Consider the following 20,179-nt stretch of genomic DNA (forward strand, 5'->3'; position numbering starts at 1 on the left):
TAAAATGCAACAAACCATTAAAAACAACAACAACTGTATCTTTATTTCCAGCTTAGAATAACTTGGCAATTTATTTAACACATTTAAAGGTACGTTTGGGTTTTCACCTCCTTGGTGTGTCTCAGTGCTACTGAAGATCACAAAGACAGTTGTGCAACAAGCACATCTAACCACACATCTGCATGAACATTGTTTGGATATAACCAGAACTCTGAAGTTTAGGATTACTGCTGTTCTTTCATTAATCACAAGCTCCCTTACTGCTTGCTGCCTTATGATGCTCAAGCAGATGTCAGCCAGAACTGTGAATATTTTATTTTTGTAGGTGTAAGGAGATACAGAAAACAAACTGCACGGTATTGATATAAATGAACAGTGAGGAGCAAACCTCTGAAGAATTGGTGCCACATAATGCTCTTTGACAGCACTGTTCTAAAACTTCCTTCTAGCAGCGAAGTTGAGATCTATTAGCACACTCTGGCTGCTTTATTCTGCTTTGGAAACGTACCAACCAGTCTCAGCAAACACTCCAAGAGCCTGTCCCCCCGAGCCCCTTCAGACACCTGTCAGCCTGCACCTCCCCATCTCATTGCCATGTTCAGCAGCCCAGCATCACATGCCCCCCTGTGAAGATTCAACACAGTTGGCAGGTTTCTAAGTGGAAAATGAGAAGTTTCAAAAAACTACTCTGGTCTCTCTTCACAGAAGGATCTGAGGAGAAAAAAAAACCAAACCTGCTTGTTTACAGGTGGCTTACCAGAGCCTGGGATAATCTGCGTTGGCATCAGGTGCTTGTGATCATGAGGCTGGCCCTTCACACACTTCATCCAGGCGTACAGTTCCTTATCTATAAAGCAACACAGCCAACTGTTTTACTTTACCTGAATGATACACAGACATAATGTTTGTTTGCTTTTAGCTAGAAACACGGTACTACATGTACTGCAAAAGCATTTGCACTGGCATTCTGTGTGACAGATATTTGCATTCAACAGCTTCTTCTCAAAAATGAGTAAAAGAATAAGCAGTTTAAATACTGCTGAAACGTGAAGTAGCACCACTGGCAACACAGACCCTCATCAACAACCTCAGAGCTTCAAAGTACATCGACTTTATATTTAGGGAGCAGACGACCGTAAGACAGTGACTCAGAGGGGGCCAACCAAGCCAGAAACATCGAGTGCCAGGTGAGTTAATTCTGATTTGGGCTAACATACTGCCACATCAAAGTTAGTGGTGGCACAAAGGAGAGGGAAGTTGCATCACAGATTTCTGTCAGATTAAAGCAACCATGAAACCACATCCTGTATGTACTGGTTGAAAATCATCTGGGGCAGCAGGGAGGGACGACCTGGTGAGAGAGAGTGGCTCTGTCCCAGCCAAAAAAAAAAAAAAAGGTGCAGCGTAAAGACAAGAGAGAAGGAATGAGAGTGAGAAATGTCTGGCCAAGGAGCCAGTCACTGACATGCTACGTGATTTTGGGCAGCGAGAGGAACACTGTTTCTCTCTCAATTGCCAGTCCTACATCCCACCCACTGAACTGCTACTTTTCAGAGACCCCTCAAAACTTTTCACCAGTTTGCTCTGCTTTTTATAGTTAGCAACACGAGCTGAAGAGAGTACCCCAACAAGATGGGTTCAGCATACTTAAAGCATTATTCTTTGCACTGTAGCATACACAGCCTGCCAGATGCTCCTTTCACAGAGGCGTTCGATCCGTTGGCTGTTTTGTCATTTCCACAACTCATAACACACTGAAATATAAAACTGAACAGGAATATAAACCGACACCACACACGCATGTACCCAGCTAACCTATTTTATCTCTAAAATGCCATAACGTGGCATTCCACTTGATGGTGCCAGGAACTGCATGAAGGTGAAAACATACACAATCATTCACGCTCTAAAGTAATAAGAAAAGTCACTGATAAATAGCTAAATATTGAACATTTGAACCTCTGACATTCCTGCCTGAAGCAGTGGGAAACTAGTGTATTCTCCGTTACATTTAGCAACTGTAAAAACAACTACCAGTTCCAGGAAAAATGGTGTAATATAAAGTGGTATTATACAGAGAAGGGTGGGTGGTTCTCAACTTTGTAAGGTTGCCAAAGTAAAGGTCTACACGAACCCAGCAGTATCATGAGAAGTAAAGCCACAGAGAGGGAAGATATACTTCTGCCTGTGATGAGCAGCAAGGAGAAAGGCTTCCCTGCTGAAAGACAACCCTGCTTCTGTATGCTGGTTGGTGTTTCTTTAAACTTTGAAGACATTTTACTAACATTTTCCTGGCTGGTTAATGCACGCTATAAAAAGCCTCTGATTGCATGTTCCCACCAGGGTAAATAATATTCGGAGTATTTCCCAAGCCACACCAGACAAATGCACACACATGTGCACACGCAGCCTTAAGCCAGTTAAGAGCTGCTGGAGCAGCCTCCCATACTTTAAGCATTAATGACTGTTCTCAGTGTTGGAAAAGACCAACATTCATTCCCCAGAAACTTCCATGAAAATCTCAGAGAACATCTTCTAACCACAGTGTTGGAGGCTCCTCGTTGACAGCCAAGGACTGAGTGGATGAGAATCTCTCAATTTACTGAAGTTTTGCCATCTAATATTTGCACATTATTTTACTAACATTTCACATATGTGACACTATGTTGCTATGCCAAACATGGCAATGCTTTTCAAAACAGCATTATACTTGAATCTTTTCCTGGCACAACGTTTCACCACAGGACCGAGCCAGGCACAATGCCTGCCACCCAGGGAAGGCAGCCTTCAAACAACCAGCCCGAGCAGCCGTGTCACGGCAGACTTGATGGCCAGAGACCCATCTTCCAAGCCCTTCCCCATCTCAGCTGCAACCAGGCTGGGTCACTCAGAAATCAGTCAGTCCTGTGATGCCTTATCTTTTCGGTAATAAAAAGTAGGCTAAGTCAGTACAACCATCCACATATTTCTGAAAACTCCAGAAAGCACTGACACCAAGCCCTAGCAGCAGGGAGCTATCATGCAACAGGGAGGCGGAGAGTCAGTCTTGCAGCAGGAGAACAAGATTCATCCTTGAGGGGCAGGCACGAGCAATCCAAGACAACGCTCACAAGACAAAGTGGAAGAAGACCTGAAGCAGCCCCTCATCAGCTGCCTCCCGAACGATGATACTACATTTACTTCCCGAAAAAGAAAAAAAGAGGCAAAAGATTTAATAGACACCAAAACACAGAAGAACTAACTTAATGCTTTACAGAAAGTCAGCTACACTTAATGGATCAGCAGCTCTGTAACAAATGAGAATAAACAGCATATACAATACTCCAGTTCATAAAGAACTGACCTCTAGAACTTTTTCTTTCCTTCGCCTTGTAACAATCTAGGCAGACCACAAATCCACATTTTTGGCAGACCCAGTGAATGTTAAATAATGTGGCTTCACATGCATCACACATCTCACGGACTCCTCTCACTGCTCTCTTCCATGCAATTTTGGCTGAAATACAAAATAAGCAGAATAAAAGGACTGAAATTTAAATGCAAAGCACAGAATGAACGGTCTTAATAAATGAAGCATTCGTGATTTTCCCCTCAGATGTAACCAGGCATAGAGGAGGAAAGCAATCTGTCATGAACAGGCCACCAACACTTATTCCCTTAGCTGCATCACACAGCATCCCCATCAGGGCATGTGTCAATAACTACAAAGAGATTACAGCATTCAAAACCAAAGGCTAAAATAATACAGAAAGAATAACCCCACTCAACACATGTGCATCACAAGTACGATGAAGAGTTTCTTTAACACACACTTTTAACTCCCTGGGATTTCACCTTGCTGCCTGAAGGATACATTTAATCTCAAGAGAGCTGAGCTGGCAAGGTGTATGCTGAAGGGAGGTGCCTGCACTCCCACATGGCAGGGGCATGCACTGCAGGACATCCTCCCTGCAGCCCCACAGCCCGCTGAGGAAGGCTCCTGGCCCTTCCCCACGCACACCAAGCAAGCTGCTGGGAAGGAGGCAGCAGGTCATGGTAAACACAAATGCTTCTGTAGAACTCAGAACAAAGAATCAGAGAGTTCCTTACCATCTTTTTTCACCCAGGACATGGCTGTCTTCTCCGATGTTACCAACTGACAAAACTTGTCCCCTATGATATCTAAAATATATTTACAAGTTTCTAGGTCCAGTTCATCATCTTCGTAGTTTTCATGTGTCCATAAACTCAGAGCCTCATCATCATATTGATCAGGAGAGGAGAAACCATCTATCCTAACCACTCCGTTTTTACTGAAAGATAACCTACAAATGAAAACAAACAGTTTAACTGCACGTGTCATTACATTCTGTGGCTCAGTTTACTTATTACTTTACCTTACTGCTCACATCTTAAACAAGTAAACGTTCTCTAACTGTTTTAGCATCCTGTCACATTTCCCACTTTGAAAATAAATTTTGCCACCAAAAAAGGTTTTAAAACAAACAGTAAGGAGATACAAAACTTTTTAGGCAGCCAATTTACTGGACTCAGTTTACTATTCATTCTCTCTCCGTACCATTTATTACTGCTCTAAAATTGCAGATGGAAAACTTGTCTTTTTTGTTCGGCTGAAGCGTGGGTCCACCTACTCCTTGCCTTTAACTTCCACAGCATCTGTGACAGCACTCACTCACTGACTCGTATTTCACAGCTCTTCCAATCCTGCTGCTCTCAACCTCAGGCAGTAGGAGTTAGAACACTACACTCAAATCTATCTAGGCAGAATAAATCACCAATACAAGATCATATTTTCCTATCAGCTAATTTCTCACCATTAAAATAACTAAAGGTTTTCCTGAAATCTTACTTGACACCATTCTACATCCATGCCTACATTCAGCCCATTTTAAGCACTCTTACAAGTTACTCACATAATTCACCATACATATGTGATTATAATAATGCTTAAGGAATACCACAGTCACGTCAGTAAAACAGTCCCAACTTCAGAAGCACAAAGAACATGACATTCAGATATGCATAGAAGGAAAGATGAGTTTTCAGTTACAATGACTACCAACAGCAGAGAAAGCCTCATTTACAATTCAATTCCTACTATCTAAACAATGAAAATAATTAAAAGGCTGTAAAATAAACCACATTAAATTCAAAACATTTGTACTTTAAATTCCATGACAGTGCTTGAAAACATTGGCAAAGCTTTATTACAGATGTTGTCTCTCTCACGCCAGAGAAGCAGCTCACAGCCTATCACTGCCACACTGGGAAGCAAATTTTCTTATGCCAGCGTATTCTGAATCCAATCTTAAAGCAAACCCTTTCAGGACTACTGACTCTTCTAACTAAAGCTATGTTCCAAAAATTCAGCTCCATCTGGGGAGCAGCAATGTCCTTTCCAACACATGTTGGATCTGTATCACCAGCAGGGCCCACATCCGAATTAATGCCGTTTAGATCCGTGCTGACAGTTGTGCTGCTGTGCCATGCATGCTATGCTGCATTCCTCATGGTCTGTGAGGCCCCCTGGTTTGCCAGAATTGGGAAAAGGGAGGGCACAACTCCTCTGTCCTCAAAAAACTCCCATAAAACCTCAAGCAGCATTCCCACCACCTACTGGCACAAGAACCATTATGAATGAGCACAACTCTGCGGTTGTACAGCTTGCCCGGAGTGACTGAGGGCTGCCTTTGGAAATCCCCACTGCAGATGTCAGACACCTGTGTGATGGTGATGCGCTCTATCTTTTGCCTGCCTAAGGTGCACCGGGCAGCCGTTCTCATGCCTGCTGCAGAACCTTCAAATAAAAGCATAGTCAGTGTGGAAAAGAAGCAAGACACACACGTAAATACCGTGTCTTTTATCAGGCAAAGTGAAGCATAATAAAAACAGACAATCTTTAAAGCACGCAAGCCCTTTGTCAGCACTGGTTTTAGAAGTTATGAACACCAGAGATCAGGAAACAGCCGCACTTACCGTCGGAAGTAGTAAAATCTACAGAACACGGGTGAGTGAGTTGGTTCTTCACCCTTCTTGCTTCTGATTAACCTGCATTCTCTGCATTTTTGCAAATTTGGTCCTATTTCGGAGCAAGAATCATCCTGCAAGAAGGACTCTCCTGTCTGCTTCAGCTTCTTCACTTTGCGCCAGTCTTTTAACACCGAGCGAGGTATTCCAGCTGCAAAAGTGAGAGGGGTTTCAGACGGGGCACCGGCAGCCCTTGTCCTCAGGGCCTACCCAGACCAGCCAGCACTCTGCACTACTGCATGTGCCTCTCTGACATTCGTAACACACTTCTCCAAGGCAGTCATTTTCCCTCCTGACAGCACCGAAGCCTAAAAATGTACACACACTGCCCTCTTTTATGTTACATGTGCCATTCTCCAAGTATTCCACCTAAAGCCATTTTCAGAATCTCCCTCTCAAAAATCCCTAAGTAACGCAGCACTTCAAGAAAGGTTTAAATTGCGTTTCACGTGGAAATGCGTGCAAGGCAACAACTCAGGGAATGAAAGTGTTAGAAAACTAAGAAACCTTGCACCTTCAGATTTGCTGTGCTGAGAATCCCAGAAGAGCAGTTCTAATCCCACAGAGCTCACCCAAGCCCAGGGTAAAGCATAAGGAAGCTCAGAATCCATTTGCTTTCCCTCACACGCTGGCTGCAGGAAACCAAGAAGTAACGTCCTATGTTTGAACAGAGCAGCCCATCTGACACTCAGTTGAGCAATATGTGCAATTCTCACACAGGCATTTCGAAACTGAACCCTGTTGTTATTTAACCAGGCTTTCAATTTAATGACTTCTCTAAGTGGCACCGGTTTCCACCTGCAGACAGATAGCACTATCTCTCATTCAATCTACCACCGCTCCTGAAAGTTCACGTCCTGCGAACATAGATCCAACGGCCGATGGCAGAGATGAGGGTGCTGACTTTGAACTTGGTACCCAGGTTCAGATCAGTATTTTGCCACAGACTTTGTGTACTAAGGCTGCAGGTGACAGGCTCTCTACGCCTCAGTTCACTGCCCACAAAACACTGACTCATCTGAGGAGCACAAAAGTAACCGGACTAAAACTTGAAAGTCAAAGGCCAAAGCCCAGTTTGCTAGCCCAAGAAAGACGTTTTCTGCGTTGGATGCAGAGATGCTGAGAGTCCTCTGGTAGCTGCCAGGCCCCAGGCTCTGCGGGCAGACACTTGGACAGCCCCCAGCACTTGCAGGACTGTAACATTCCTGCTTTGCAGGAGGGAGCCTTGCAGCCTGGTGCTCCCAGCGCTCTGGCTAGCACACAGCTCGCACAGCTTTCAGCCCTAGCAGCATCCAGATACCACCCACATGGCGACTGCCACCGAGCCCCTGATGCTGCAGCAGTTCTCTAAGGACTGTGGGTCTATCCACGTATCAGGAGAAGTACGTAAGCCCACAAAACTGCTACCATAGGATAGAGCCACAGTGTTAAGGTATGGTATACAGCCTGCGCTGCTGACAACATAGCAGAACACCCAAAGCTCCTACCCATTTTTGGACCCAAATTCCATGAAACAACTCCACAATATATCACCATATGTTGCTTTCCTAGTTGTGTAACACTAGTTGAGTCAAGAAGACACTGCCTTCCCTTAAGTTGTCTAATGAACCTTTCTACAACAAGCCATAAAGAAGTATTTTGCAACAATACAAAGGTCATACAGACCTAACATGTCACATACGTGTGTCTACAGTTCACTTTAAAAAAAACAAAAAAAAAGGGAAACCAGGACTGACTTAGAGCCATTTACAAGGTGTGTTCTCTTGATCACCCCTTTAGCTGGAAGGAAAAACAAGAACAACACTAATACTATCACTGGACCCAAGCCAAAATACCTCAGACAGATTGCAACACTGCCAGGACAGGGTACAACTTAAGGATCAAGTGTTCTCAGATACAAGGAGGACTTACATACATGCCAATGAAAAGCCAGAGAACGTAATTACATGGAGCAGTGCTCATTTTCTTACTAACTGTGCTTCAAAATTCTTGCAAAAAGTAATTTAGTTGTAGACTTTCTCATACTCAACCAGAACGAAGACAAAAGAATACTGCTTAGAGAAGAATAAATTAGGATAAAAACAGGGTTATGTTCTGAATAAAATCCCGCCTGCTGGCGGACCAGTTTCTCTTTTTGAGATAAATCTAGTTACAATCTGGTATGTGAAACATCATTACATATAAATTGAAATTCCCATTTCCCTAAATTTCCTTAAACAAGAGGAATGTTAGTACCATGCAATCAATATGCATTCTTGTCAGGAGCTGAAGGACTCAAAGCTTTCATTAGATTAACCAAATCGTGACAGAGCGGCATCAGGCTCTCAAGGAACTGCCCCCGGCTTTCTGATCAAAGGACAAATTAAAGTTCAACAATAGAGAGCCTCCACCTCCAGCAGTGCTCTAAAAATAAATGCACTAGAGCTTCTACACACACAAAAAAAAAAGCAGTATAAGATGCATAACTAACCATATGCATCAGCCTGTTCCAGTACGACAGACAGCATAAACCAGTTTGTTTACTGCTTATTTTTAGGCCAAGAACCAGTTTGTACACAAATCAATGAAGAGATGAACTTCTCAAACCAGGCTATTTCCAAGGGCCCCGAGCCTGATCGATCTGGGTCTGTGCTCTTTCACAAGCACACTCACTGCGTCACGCAGAAACCCTCCAGGATTACCAACACCAGAGTTCACGCGCATTTGTCTTTCCCAGATCAGATGAATGTACTCACCACTGCTGTTACTGCCGCTCTGCAACTTCAGCTTGCTTTTTTCTTTGGCACTCCTACTAAGAACACCATTTGGTTTGACTTCTTCCTCCGCATCACCCTTTTTCCTCTGCAAATCGTTCTGTTTCTTTTTGTAGGTTGGCTTGGGCTGGCGCTTAGTCCTTTGCTCTGACTTGCTCTCGCTTTCATCAGAGTCTCCGCTTTCGGAGCCAGACTCATAAGTCCGTTTTGCTTTTCTCCTAGGGTGCTTATCTTCCTTCACAAACTTATCTGCCAAGATTTTACTATCTATGTTATTTTGCAAATCATTTGATGTAGAAGCTATTAAATTGACAGTACATGGCTTAATAATTTCTGAAACACTGTTCCCTGAATTCTCTTTTTTATTAGTGTTTTTATCCTCCTCTGAATGCCTCGTCAGCCAAGCCTTTTTCAGTTTAGTGTGGTAGTTTGGCTGACTCGCCTGGGAAGTCTGCCCACTGCCTACAGAGTTTGCTTTGTTTATTGTATTACAAACGATAGCACTGTCTAGGGAGAGAGAGGTTGAAAATGTCTGATTTTTCACAGCGCTGGACTCAGTCTCACCGGGGTTACTACTTTTAAACTGAGCTGCAGCCAACGCTGCCTTGTGCTTTTTCAAATGGACAAAGTCAGATGAGGTGGAGAAGCCCGGGCCGGGCTGTGCAGAGCTGCCTGCCTTGCCAGGGGCGGGTGCAGCTGGTGCTGGAGTGCTGCCCTTGCGCTCCTGGGCCGCTGCTGCCGGCTGAGCTGTGGCTCGAGAGCCGGCGCTCTCCAGTGGCGTGCAGGCCAGGGCTGTGCTTGACAACGAGGAAGTCACTTCCGAGCTGCCCCGGCTCGATGCACTGGTAGTTGTGGCCGCCGACGTGCTCACGTCCATTTTGGTACTGCAGATCATAGCTGTGGTAGGGGTGACAGAACGAACGACTGTGCCTTGCGAGACAGCTGGAAATTTCTTTTCATACTGTGTGCGAGCACTGTCTGAGTTCATATTTGGCAGAATGACTCTTCCAGTCTCCCTGGCTTCCGCTGTTTTCAGGCAATCTGCTTGATTTGTCACAGCTGAACATCTCTCACTGACTCGCTCTTTGGAAGCCGGCTGCGCTGCTGCTACGCTCTCGTATTTCGTGCTAGAAGGAGGACGCACTATAACAGATGCTGTGGCGGACTGTGACTTTCCACTCACTCTCTCGACATGCCAGTCCACTTTCTCATTAGCAGCAGAGTTGTTAGACTTCCACGCTTCTGATAAATTTTGTTCAGAAGAGCCCTTGTAAACAGTCTGAGCTTCCTTAGGTTCAGGTACTAAAGTTGGTGGCTTCTGCAGTTCCTGTATCTTACCAGCCCCAGCATTAACAGGCTGAACCGGGGTCAGAGTGGGAGGTGAAAGGCTGCTGTAGCTGCTTTCCTTCTTCTCCAGGTTCTGGTGCACAGGGGGGTGAAACACAGGCGCTCTGTGCAAGGCAGGCATGCTTCGGAGTGCGTTTGAAGATGAGACTGACAACTGAGTCGGGCTCCTACTGTCACTTCTAAAAGAACCAACCGAGTGAGACTGCACCGACTGTGAAAGCTGCTCAGGTACCTTGCTCACAGAGCCCTCGCTCTCAGGTTGGTGCTTAATTAAAGGGGGAGGCTTTGAGAGAGAAGAAATGTAAGACGGAAGGGACTGGGGATTGGCTGCCGTTGAAGGACAATTAGTTTGCTTATCAACATATGCACCTGAAGCCTCCTTGGATGGGTAAGACCTTGGTGGTTCATTCACCACACTATTAGACAAGGTGGTGAAATAGTTACTCTGTGGCAAACTCTGTGGAACCGAATGCTTCATTTTGTACAGTTCTGACATGGAGCGTTCTGCATCTTTGTCATACTTCACTGAATGGCTTTTGGGACTCGAAGATAAGGATGCAACCCTGGAATAGTTCTCTCTCTCTCCCTCCAGAGCCTTTATTTTTGCTGTATAAGGAGCGACTTCAATACTTTCTTGGAGTATCCGTCTGTGTTCTTCTTTGTATTTGCTCAGTCGCTCCCCTGTCTCCTGTGGCGGCCTTGGCAGCTGGTTCAGCACTGGATCTGCAAAATGTCTGTGCACGTGGCTCTCCTTCGCTGCCTGTGTCCTGCTCGGCTCCAGCTCTGTCTTTATTGGCGCACTTGTAGCAGAACGTAAAGGTTCAATGAATGCTTTCCTCTCCAGTTCTCTGTTTGAAAAAGGTCACACGGACACAGTTTAGTCTGAAAGTATCACAACAAGCTGAACAGGAAACTTTTCTTCCCGTACTCTGAACAAAGTTATCTATTAACAAAAAAATAAACTTTTCTTTATATTAGACACAGCTTTCAAAAATCTTCAAATGACTCAGGAACTCAAATACCATTAAAAGTCAACAGGGCAGAGTCTATTTTGCAGCGCGCTGAAAAACTTTTCCCTATCACAGGCATCCACATTTGCTAACTAACTAAAACAAACCTAGAAGACAACGTCAGCTGCTGAAATGTACCCTCCTGTTCTGTGCTCTATTTACACCATGCACAGAATGGGGACTGTTCAGCCTGGAGAAGAGGCGGCCCTGGAGAGAATCTTTTCAATGGCTATAAAGAGCAGAAGGGAGAGGGCAAAGACAATGGAGCCTGGCACTTCTCTGTGGTGCCTCGTGGCAAGAAACTGTGGTGAGGTGGGGGTTGGAATCTTCTCCCATGTAGCTAGCGACAGGACTAGAGGGAATGGTCTCAAGTGGCACCAGGGGAGATTCAGGTCAGATGTTATGAAAAATTTCTTCTCCAAAAGATTGGTAAGGAGCTGGAACAGGCTGCCCAGGGAGGTGGCTGAGTCATCAACCCTGGAAGCGCTCAAGAAACATTTAAATGTTGTACTGAGGGATGTGGTTCAGTGGAAAACATTGGTGATAGTTGGATGGCTGGGCTGGGTGATCTCAGAGGTCTTTTCCAACCTTGTTAATTCTATGGTTCTAAGAGGTGACAAGAGGCAGCGAGCAGAACTGGAGCATAGGAGGTTCCCTCTGAACACCAGAAATCAATTCTGTGCTATGCAGATGCCAGAGCACTTGCACAGGCTGCCCGGAGAGGCTGTGGAGCCTCCTCCTTGGAGACCTTCACAAGACACCTGGACATGGTCCAGGGCACAGTGCTCTGGTGTCCGTGCTGAAGCAGGATGGGACCAGAGCCAGAGGGCCCTGCCACCCTCAGGCATGCTGTGACACTGGAGTTAGACAACAGCAAACTTACTCTTTGTGATGCTCTACCATGCTTTTGGACAACGGCGGGCTAGAATGCGTCGCCAATTTGAGAGGCCGAAGGGGCTCTGCACTGGACGGTCGCACAGGAATGTGACTCAGCAATCCAAGGCTGTCAGCTGAGGTCACAGGGGTGGGCTGGTGTAACCACGGGCTGGGAGTATTCTGTTAACAGCAACAGAGAACAAGTCAGATTTCAAGGAAATCACAGAATCTTCAGCACAGTACCACAGGAGGTACTGTGTCCAGTCCTATCACTGAGCAGAGTGAAATCATTTATTTCAGCATCAAATCAAATTCAGTAAATCAAATTTAACATTTTACAACACTCTGTGATCAACTGGAACATCTGATTATACCTCCCCATAGACTTCCAGCATATAAAATAATTTGCCTATATCAGAAGCATTCCCAGAACAGTTTGTATTTAAGTATTCAGCAGGAATTGTTAATTTACAGAACAGCACCTCAAGTTCCTTCCTCAAAATCACCAAACCACTGACAGTCTGACAGCACTTAACTTCCATTACTAATAAGACAACCACGAGGTGCTCAGTATCTTTCAGAGTACTTCTGAAGGACAAATAAGGATTCTGGAAAACAACTTCAACTACAGAACAAGTCTCAAACAATTCAAGCATCTCTTTTTCTGGTTCATTCCTCTCCTTCCCTCCCCCAGCCCCCAGATGATTAAGTATGATAATTGCAATTAATCTGCTTTATGTTGCCACATATTTTTTATACAGCATAATTTCATAATCAGCACACTATTAAAATCATAAATGCACACACCTGCCACGCTTTGCAGTATGGCAATTGCAAAGAATGCACAATTTTCTACTGTATACCTAAACACTTAAGGATCTGGCAGTGCCAACCAGCTTCTACTTGTGCATCTTTTCTGAAAGTTGGAACAGCTCTGCAGAGCGGACCATGAGCTTTACTCAGGCTCCTTCCCCTCTCGCGTTCAAGGCCTTCTTGGGAAGAATAAGTGCTGACTTGCAGCCTGGGCAAAAAGGGCAAGGGCTCTGCTGGGGAATGCTGGACAAGTACTAGGGACAGGCCTGGAAGAAGGGATGGGGACAGAAAGCAGAGCTTCCACGCACACCCCGAAGTCTTTCAGTGCTGTTCCACCCTTCATTCCTGGAACTGCCCAGCACATCTTCCCTTCTTTGCTCCCCACCAGTACATCCCTCTACCCTTCCCCAGCCTTGGTGACTACGGGAAGAGAAATGCTGCAGTAAATGGCAGCAAAAAGCTCTCATGATACACACAGAGTACAAAATACATCTGCAGGTGCTACAGCTTTGAAGTTCTCATTTCTACACTTTCGAATATTTAAAGCAACCGCTTGGGTTTTGCACTAAGAGTCTGAGCACACACATTTGTTGGGTCAGTTTGCTCCCACGCTGCGGCAAGTTCCCACAAATAGCCTCTAAGCTGTATTATGGTATTACGCAGAGACCCACCACCTTCTCCCTAGAGAAGTTGGGGAACACCTGCCTGAGCACCAAGCATTGCCCAAACAGCCTCACAGTTCCACCTGCAACCAGCTGTGGGTCAGCCCTAGTACCTACGGCTGCTGGGGGGGGAGAGGGTGGACTGGGGGGCTGCTTCCTTTTGCAGCACAGCTCGCCCCACACTGAGGATAGCTGCTGCTACTACTCTAGCTGGAAAATACAGATCCCCTTCTCCCTTCACGGCACCCATGCAAACTCTTTCTGGAAACGCCCATTGTGGGGTTCTAAGACATATTTAAAAAAGCAGTGCCAGAGCCAGAAGACAAGTCACCACAAGACAATTGCCACATATCAACATAATTAAAAAGCTACGTGCCTTGGTATGCACGGCTGCATACTTCAGGAAGCCAAAGTGAAAACAGAGCCTATCATACATTCGTCAAAATGGACTTCAGTACAGGGTGGAGCAAGTAGCAACATGAAGAGATAAATCCACCTATAGTTTTCTCTTAAAGCTGCTGCATTTGACTTTATCGCAGCTTAGATCAAACTGACTGTATTACAAGGCCAACTCAAACTGAATGTTTGGGAAAGACTCAGCCACAATGGTTTGGCTTTACTCAAGAATGAGGCTGGGGAAGAATAGCCTTCCACATGATGAAAACAATCTTTATAACCATTCAGAAACTCCAAGCTCTGACGCAAAGGCTTACAATTTGGCACAAGGACCACTGTCAGCGACATGCCTTTTGTGGTCCCCGTGAAAACCTGCCCAAATTAGGCCAAGTTGGAAGCCTCGAAAATCAGTACGCACATGCTCAGTTTGAGCAAAGCTGGCAGTAAAGCTCTCCCAAGCTTGTCTGTGCTACACATGCTTCATCTTACACTGCTCCTATAAGGTGCCTGCAAGGAGTGTGCTGTATCCTAAGCCTGCAGGAACTGAGAAAACTTCTCCAGTAATTGCAGCATCTGCCTGCCAACCAGCACCACAGCACTGGGCTGAAAACAACTGATTTTTCCTGAGGCTTCAGTGGTTACACATAATGCAGAGACAGAGGCATCCCCCTGATCTGAATACAGAGAAGAAGAAAGCAGTTGAGAAGGCAAACAGGAACAGAGGGGGAGAAAAGGAGGTGCCGAGAGAAGGCATGTAGGCAGATGTGAAGCACTAGAGAAATGAGTATTCGGTTACGAAAAATTTACTAATGCTACATGGTGTTTCTCTTCAGATCCCCCCCCCCCCACTGGATTTAGGACTCCCTCAGTCCCAGCCATTCTCCGCCTCCTAGTACACGCACACACAACATTCCACCGTGCAGACAACTGCTGTACCTCCTCTAGTGCATACCTCACCCAATGGCTTCCGTGGTTTAGGTTAGGAAGCATTCACCCTGTGGATGTAAGGTCCCAGACTCGCTGGCCAACCTCACTCTGGGATTCACTAAAATCGAACATTCCACCTTACTTTACAACACTGAAGAAATTAAGGTTTGGAAGAACTCCCTACTCCCATCCACGGTGAAACAACGGTGGATTTCCATTTCTAGTTCTCCATCTGCACAAAAACACCGCCCTCGCTGCATACTCAGTGACACACTCGGCATGACTCAAACTACTGTGCCTGCACCTAGGAAACCACCACTGGCAGACACCAGCCTCAGCTAAGTGCACACTTAAGAAATCAGCACGACTTACCCTTCTCAAGGAAGCCTCCGCGTTAACAGGAGTTTCTGGGTGGACCCATTTCGAGGAGGGCAGGCCAAGTCCTGAGTAAGCATGTGTTCCGTTTGGATACTGCCAAATAATTGGATAAAGCCCTAGCTGATTATAGGAAGCAGAAGGATGAGCTTGTCCGAGAAGATGTGGAGACTGGTGTTGTAACATCTGTTGCTGCTGCTGGTGCGCTAATGCCAAATGGCTTAGGCTGCTAGCATGAGCAGTCTCTAGTCGCGGGTGGCCACCCAGCAAGGAGGCAGCAGGCACTCCGGGCAACACTGCAGGAAGTAGATGAGGGTGATGAACGGAATGGTGAGGGGCGGTACTAAGGGGGTGAGTGTTAATAGCAGACAAGGGGGTCTGAGTTGAAGACCCGGGCAGCAGATGGGGTGAACCAGTTAATGCAGGATGATGAGCATTTGGATTTAAACAGGTTCGGTGAGATGAGGAATGCAGAGGATAATTATGCTGATGCAAAAAAGGTGAAATGTGATTAGTTCCTGTTTCTTGTCCAATCAGAGTGGGGTCCCTGTACACTGTGAAATGTTCGTTCTTGTCAATGATAAGAGGACTTTTAGTAGCTTCTAGAGCACTAACTCTAGCTGGAACTGGATGAAAACTAGACCTAGGCAAATCATGATCTGTTTTATTGGCTGACCTTGTTAATCCAGGAGCGTGGCTGTTTTGGGAACTAACCTTAGACTTCACAGTATCAGAAGATGGGGTGAATTTAGGCTTAACATCAGGTGACTTTGTTTTAGGATGATCAACTGAAGCGCTAGGCTTTGACTTCACAGAATCAGGGACTGGACTTTGTTTACGCAGTTTACTGTCTTCCACTACATTTAACGAAGACATAAATGAGCCATACTGCACTTTTTCTTTCTCGGGATTTAAATGTTCATTTACTGGTAGTGCTTTCACGACACCAGGTTGTATCAAATCCATTTTGTTTACAACACAGCTAACCCAACTTGGATCAGCTTCCTGCTTTCGCGCTTCAAGGAAATTTGCATTTGCAAACTGCTGTTTTAAATCACTGCTGTGAGATTCTATTTTCTGAACCGTTTGCAATCCAAAGGTACTTGCAGCATTCTCCTGGCTCTCCTTTTCAGAGTTGTTTTTATTAGTTTTATCAATAATGCTCTTTGGAGTAGGAGGTTTGAGTACAAACTGCTCATTTATTAATTCTGCAGTGCTATGTTTTTCTGCGTTGCACTCTTGAATGTGTGCATCCTTGGAATTCTGCTCATAAGGTGTCGGCTGCTCTGCTGCATGGAGCGAAGGCTTTTCCTGCTGATCTAAGAGTGATGACTTCAGCCTTTCTGCCTCTTCACGTTTTTTATCCTCCTGTACTTCATCCCATGGAGACCGCCTGTCTGTTAGTGTCTGTTCTACTCTCTCAGCAGTTTGAGATTTTCCTTCTTCTCCATTTATCTTTGAAGTGTTCTTGCTTTTTAACTCGTTCTCCGAGTTTTGCTCTGAGGATGAATCTGTTAACCTTTTATTTGAGATTTCTGAGTCACTGCTCTCAGAGTAATCTGAGATATTGTCTGTCCGCAGTCTCTTCATATTTAATTTCTTCTCATCCTCTTCGGGTTTTCTTCTTTTACTGAGGAAGTGTTTATTTTTGTTTTTGGGGTTTTCTGCAAAATAGCACATACATTATTTATCACAGTTTCAGTCTAGCACCTTCATAAGATGCTCTCCCTCCCTTTCCCATTACCATTCTTACCTCCTCGACCTATATAATCAAATCTTTCCTCTTTCACCTTCTCTTCATCAGGCATGCTGCTATCAGAACCTTTCCTCTTATTTGGCCTAGTATTCCTCTGCTGCTGGTGCTGGTGAGAATTCTGTTTTGGCGCAGTTTGGGAATTCATTGCTGGTCTGGGACTATTTGCTTGCGCACGCGTATAATGACCCTAAAAATGATTTCGTGATTAACATACTTAAACACAATTTTCATCTGCAACTCTTAACATATATTTTTAGTATTCACTATATACAAGAATATTTAGATAAAAAAGGTAAATGTATCTACGTGAACTGTGTTGCTGTTCTGGTTGGAACGAGACCGCCGGCGTGAAGTGATGCCAATATTTTCACCTTTCAACAAAGAGTGAACAACGTCATCTAGAAAAGTCATCTGAACCATAGAAGGATCAACATTCTGAGGTTCTAATACCTAGTTATTGAGAGGAAAAAAAAGAGGAAAATAAGTAATCAGCAGAGGCTCAGGCACTGTCCAATCTACATTTCCTGTATCAGTGTTCACCAGTCTATGTTGTGTGCTAAAGGTAAAGTAGAGCAAAGCCTACTTAATATTGACAAGTACAACTGACATACAAAGTCAAACATTGGGAATAGAGTACAAATAAAGCAAATATATACTCCAATTTTACTTTAAAGATAGCTTTTTTTTCCTCTCTTTTATTTTTCTTTCCAAATGCCACCACTTTACTCTTTATATTTACCTCCAAATTTGAAATTAAAAGCTACTGAGATCTTCATTGTGGGTAATCCTTAAGTAGCACGTAAAATGAACAAATACTCTGTGACATTTGCTGCAGAAACACACTACAATACTGCTTCCAACAGAAGTAAAACTTCTGAAGGAAAAGTAGCACAACAACTATAGGGAAGAACGCTCACTAGTAAGAGAGAATATTTCAAAAAGAAGCACTCTACACATCTTTAACCAATGTGCTGCAAAGGGAAACGATTATATTCAGTGAAAATCATCAGAGCAAATGAAAGAATAGACTCAAGCATCAGACTAGTCTTAAATTTGTATTGTCACACATGATTTAGTCAGTCATTTCAAGGCAGATGGGTCATTTGCTATATTAATGCTGAATCATTACTCTGGTCTCCTGAAACACCATTTGTTACTGCCACTAAAAACACCACCATTACTTCTTTTTTGTAATGTCAACTTCAGGAACACAACCCACCACAGTACATGTACCACAGTAAAGGCTTTATTCACTACATTGTGGAATGTGGATACTACAATTGCTTAAAAGAGCTAATTGTTACTGGAGCACTAAAAGATTTCAGCGTACAGAGAAGAAATTCTCAACAGAGCTGACAGGGAAGACCAGTTCAGTGATCCAGACTGGATCACTTCACTTCAAAGACTTAGCTAGTCAAACAGCAACAACAGAAGAAAAGCAGAACTGTAGGGATGGAATTAATCAAATCATTGTGCAAACGTTCAGCTTGAGGATGGCATGAATGGCCAGTCCAGTGCAGAGTCAGGCTAAATTTTCAGCAGAGGAAGTAACATAGTTGCCCTGACGGGAGCAAACTGCTCAGTGCTTTTCAGAGTACTGTAAAAAAATGGAAAAGCTCAGAACGTGTAGCTGATTCAAAGATTGTTTTCCAACATCACAGAGTCAAACTCACCTGGTCATTCATAACAACCATAGTGCGGGTGAAGAGATCATGATGAGTAATGATCCCAGTAAACCACTGGGTGGCAGAATCCTGTCTGTACACTCTCACCCTATAACCATTTAAGGAGTATGGACCTTCAGAAAGGGAAGAAATAAAAAAAGCCATTGATCAAATCAGCAAAAAAAAGATATTAACAGGTTTTCCTTGTTTTTTAAACTTCATAGCAAATGTATGATGTTAATGACACAGACAGCAAGCTACCAACAATTCCAACACAGCACTGCCTGTGGATTTTACTTTTATTCAGGAGATATTTGAAACGCAAATGGTACATTTTAACACCAACGTTTTCAACATACAATTTTGTTATCTAGATAAATCTTTCTGCAATCTTAATGACAAATGATGGGAAAATTCCTGTCTACAAATAGCAACCACAGAAGAGTAATGTGAAAGGCTAGAAAGCAGCAGCAGCAGGTTATACAAAAGCTACTTAACAGGCTAGTCACATGCCCAGATGCTTTGCTGGCAAAATCACTTAGATCTTGGTGTTTAGGCTCTGTATCTGCCAAGTCTTTCCCATAAGTGACCACAGAGTTTCTCTCTATTACAACAGTCAAAAGGCAGCTGGGCGATCCAAGCCCAGCTATGGCCCCACAAAACATTCAAAAATACACACACTAGGAAGACTTTGCTCCTGTTTTAAGATACAGTGACTGTGAAGAAACCCCACATGCTGACCTTCTGGAAAGATGAGCTGCATTCATCTCCAAAAGCCCACAGGGATGGTGGGAGGAAAATGGAATAAATAAGGAATATTTAGTTTATAGCTCGTTTCAAGACCCAGAAATTGAGGCTCAACAGTTTTCTTCATGTTCAATGTCTCACTTGACCATTAAGACTCTAAGTCCCACGGCACTCGGTCTTTACATAGCACTTCACGCTACTTCTGCAACCAGACCCCAAGTCAGGCAGACAGGAACTGAAGTAAAACCAGTCAATGTCAAGCTGGGAAGCCTAACTTAAATGATTCACCCAAGAGTGCCCGGTTGTTCAGCAGCACAGGTGAGGACAGGATTGCCCTGTCTTTCTAGCCCCTGCCTAGCATATTAAGCAAGCTTAATGTAACAAACAGGACAGGTGACAGCTTTCTCTACTAACATACCCATATTCTCACTTCTGGGTCCAATATACTCTCTGCACAAGAAACACAGTGATCATAAAGACCTTGTAATGCTAACACTGAAGAGATGAACAGGAGTAGAAAAAAATATGTAGACATTTCCAAGTGGTCTAGGGGCTTTATCTTGGAACCTCAGAATGACCTTGTCTAGGTTTCCAAACAGCTGAGAAAACAGGAACACAGCGCAATGGCACCCTTCTTTCACCCACATCCACACTGCACCGCTGAGAACTTGAGTCCCACTGAACCATGTTAGCCACTGCAATAGGCTCATCCCCACAGTGCATTTCCAGCTGCACAGCCAGGGTCACAGCAGCACCAGGGCAGCCACTGCCTGGCACAGACACGCAGAGAGGCAGAAGAGCAAGAAAAGTCCCACATTCCTGGTCT

At 44.4% G+C, this 20,179-nt stretch overlaps 1 protein-coding gene across 1 annotated transcript in view; it reads right to left on the reverse strand.

Moving 5' to 3' along the window:
- Positions 1-20,179, reverse strand: part of JMJD1C (jumonji domain containing 1C) — a 142,580-nt gene that overhangs the window by 11,774 nt on the left and 110,627 nt on the right. Inside the window, exons 5-14 of the mRNA XM_065746835.1 lie at positions 18,616-18,740; positions 17,249-17,392; positions 16,940-17,129; positions 15,184-16,850; positions 12,021-12,193; positions 8,766-10,975; positions 5,977-6,178; positions 4,090-4,304; positions 3,344-3,496; positions 758-847 (exon numbers count right to left, since the gene is read on the reverse strand). Of these exons, the coding sequence (XP_065602907.1) occupies positions 758-847; positions 3,344-3,496; positions 4,090-4,304; positions 5,977-6,178; positions 8,766-10,975; positions 12,021-12,193; positions 15,184-16,850; positions 16,940-17,129; positions 17,249-17,392; positions 18,616-18,740 (5,169 nt within the window). The remainder of the gene's footprint in view (positions 1-757; positions 848-3,343; positions 3,497-4,089; positions 4,305-5,976; positions 6,179-8,765; positions 10,976-12,020; positions 12,194-15,183; positions 16,851-16,939; positions 17,130-17,248; positions 17,393-18,615; positions 18,741-20,179) is intronic.

The sequence above is a fragment of the Cyrtonyx montezumae genome, unplaced genomic scaffold (genome assembly GCF_038088225.1).
Source record: "Cyrtonyx montezumae isolate F1298 unplaced genomic scaffold, pur_monq_1.0 scaffold_4, whole genome shotgun sequence".
NCBI classification, from domain to species: Eukaryota; Metazoa; Chordata; class Aves; order Galliformes; family Odontophoridae; genus Cyrtonyx; species Cyrtonyx montezumae.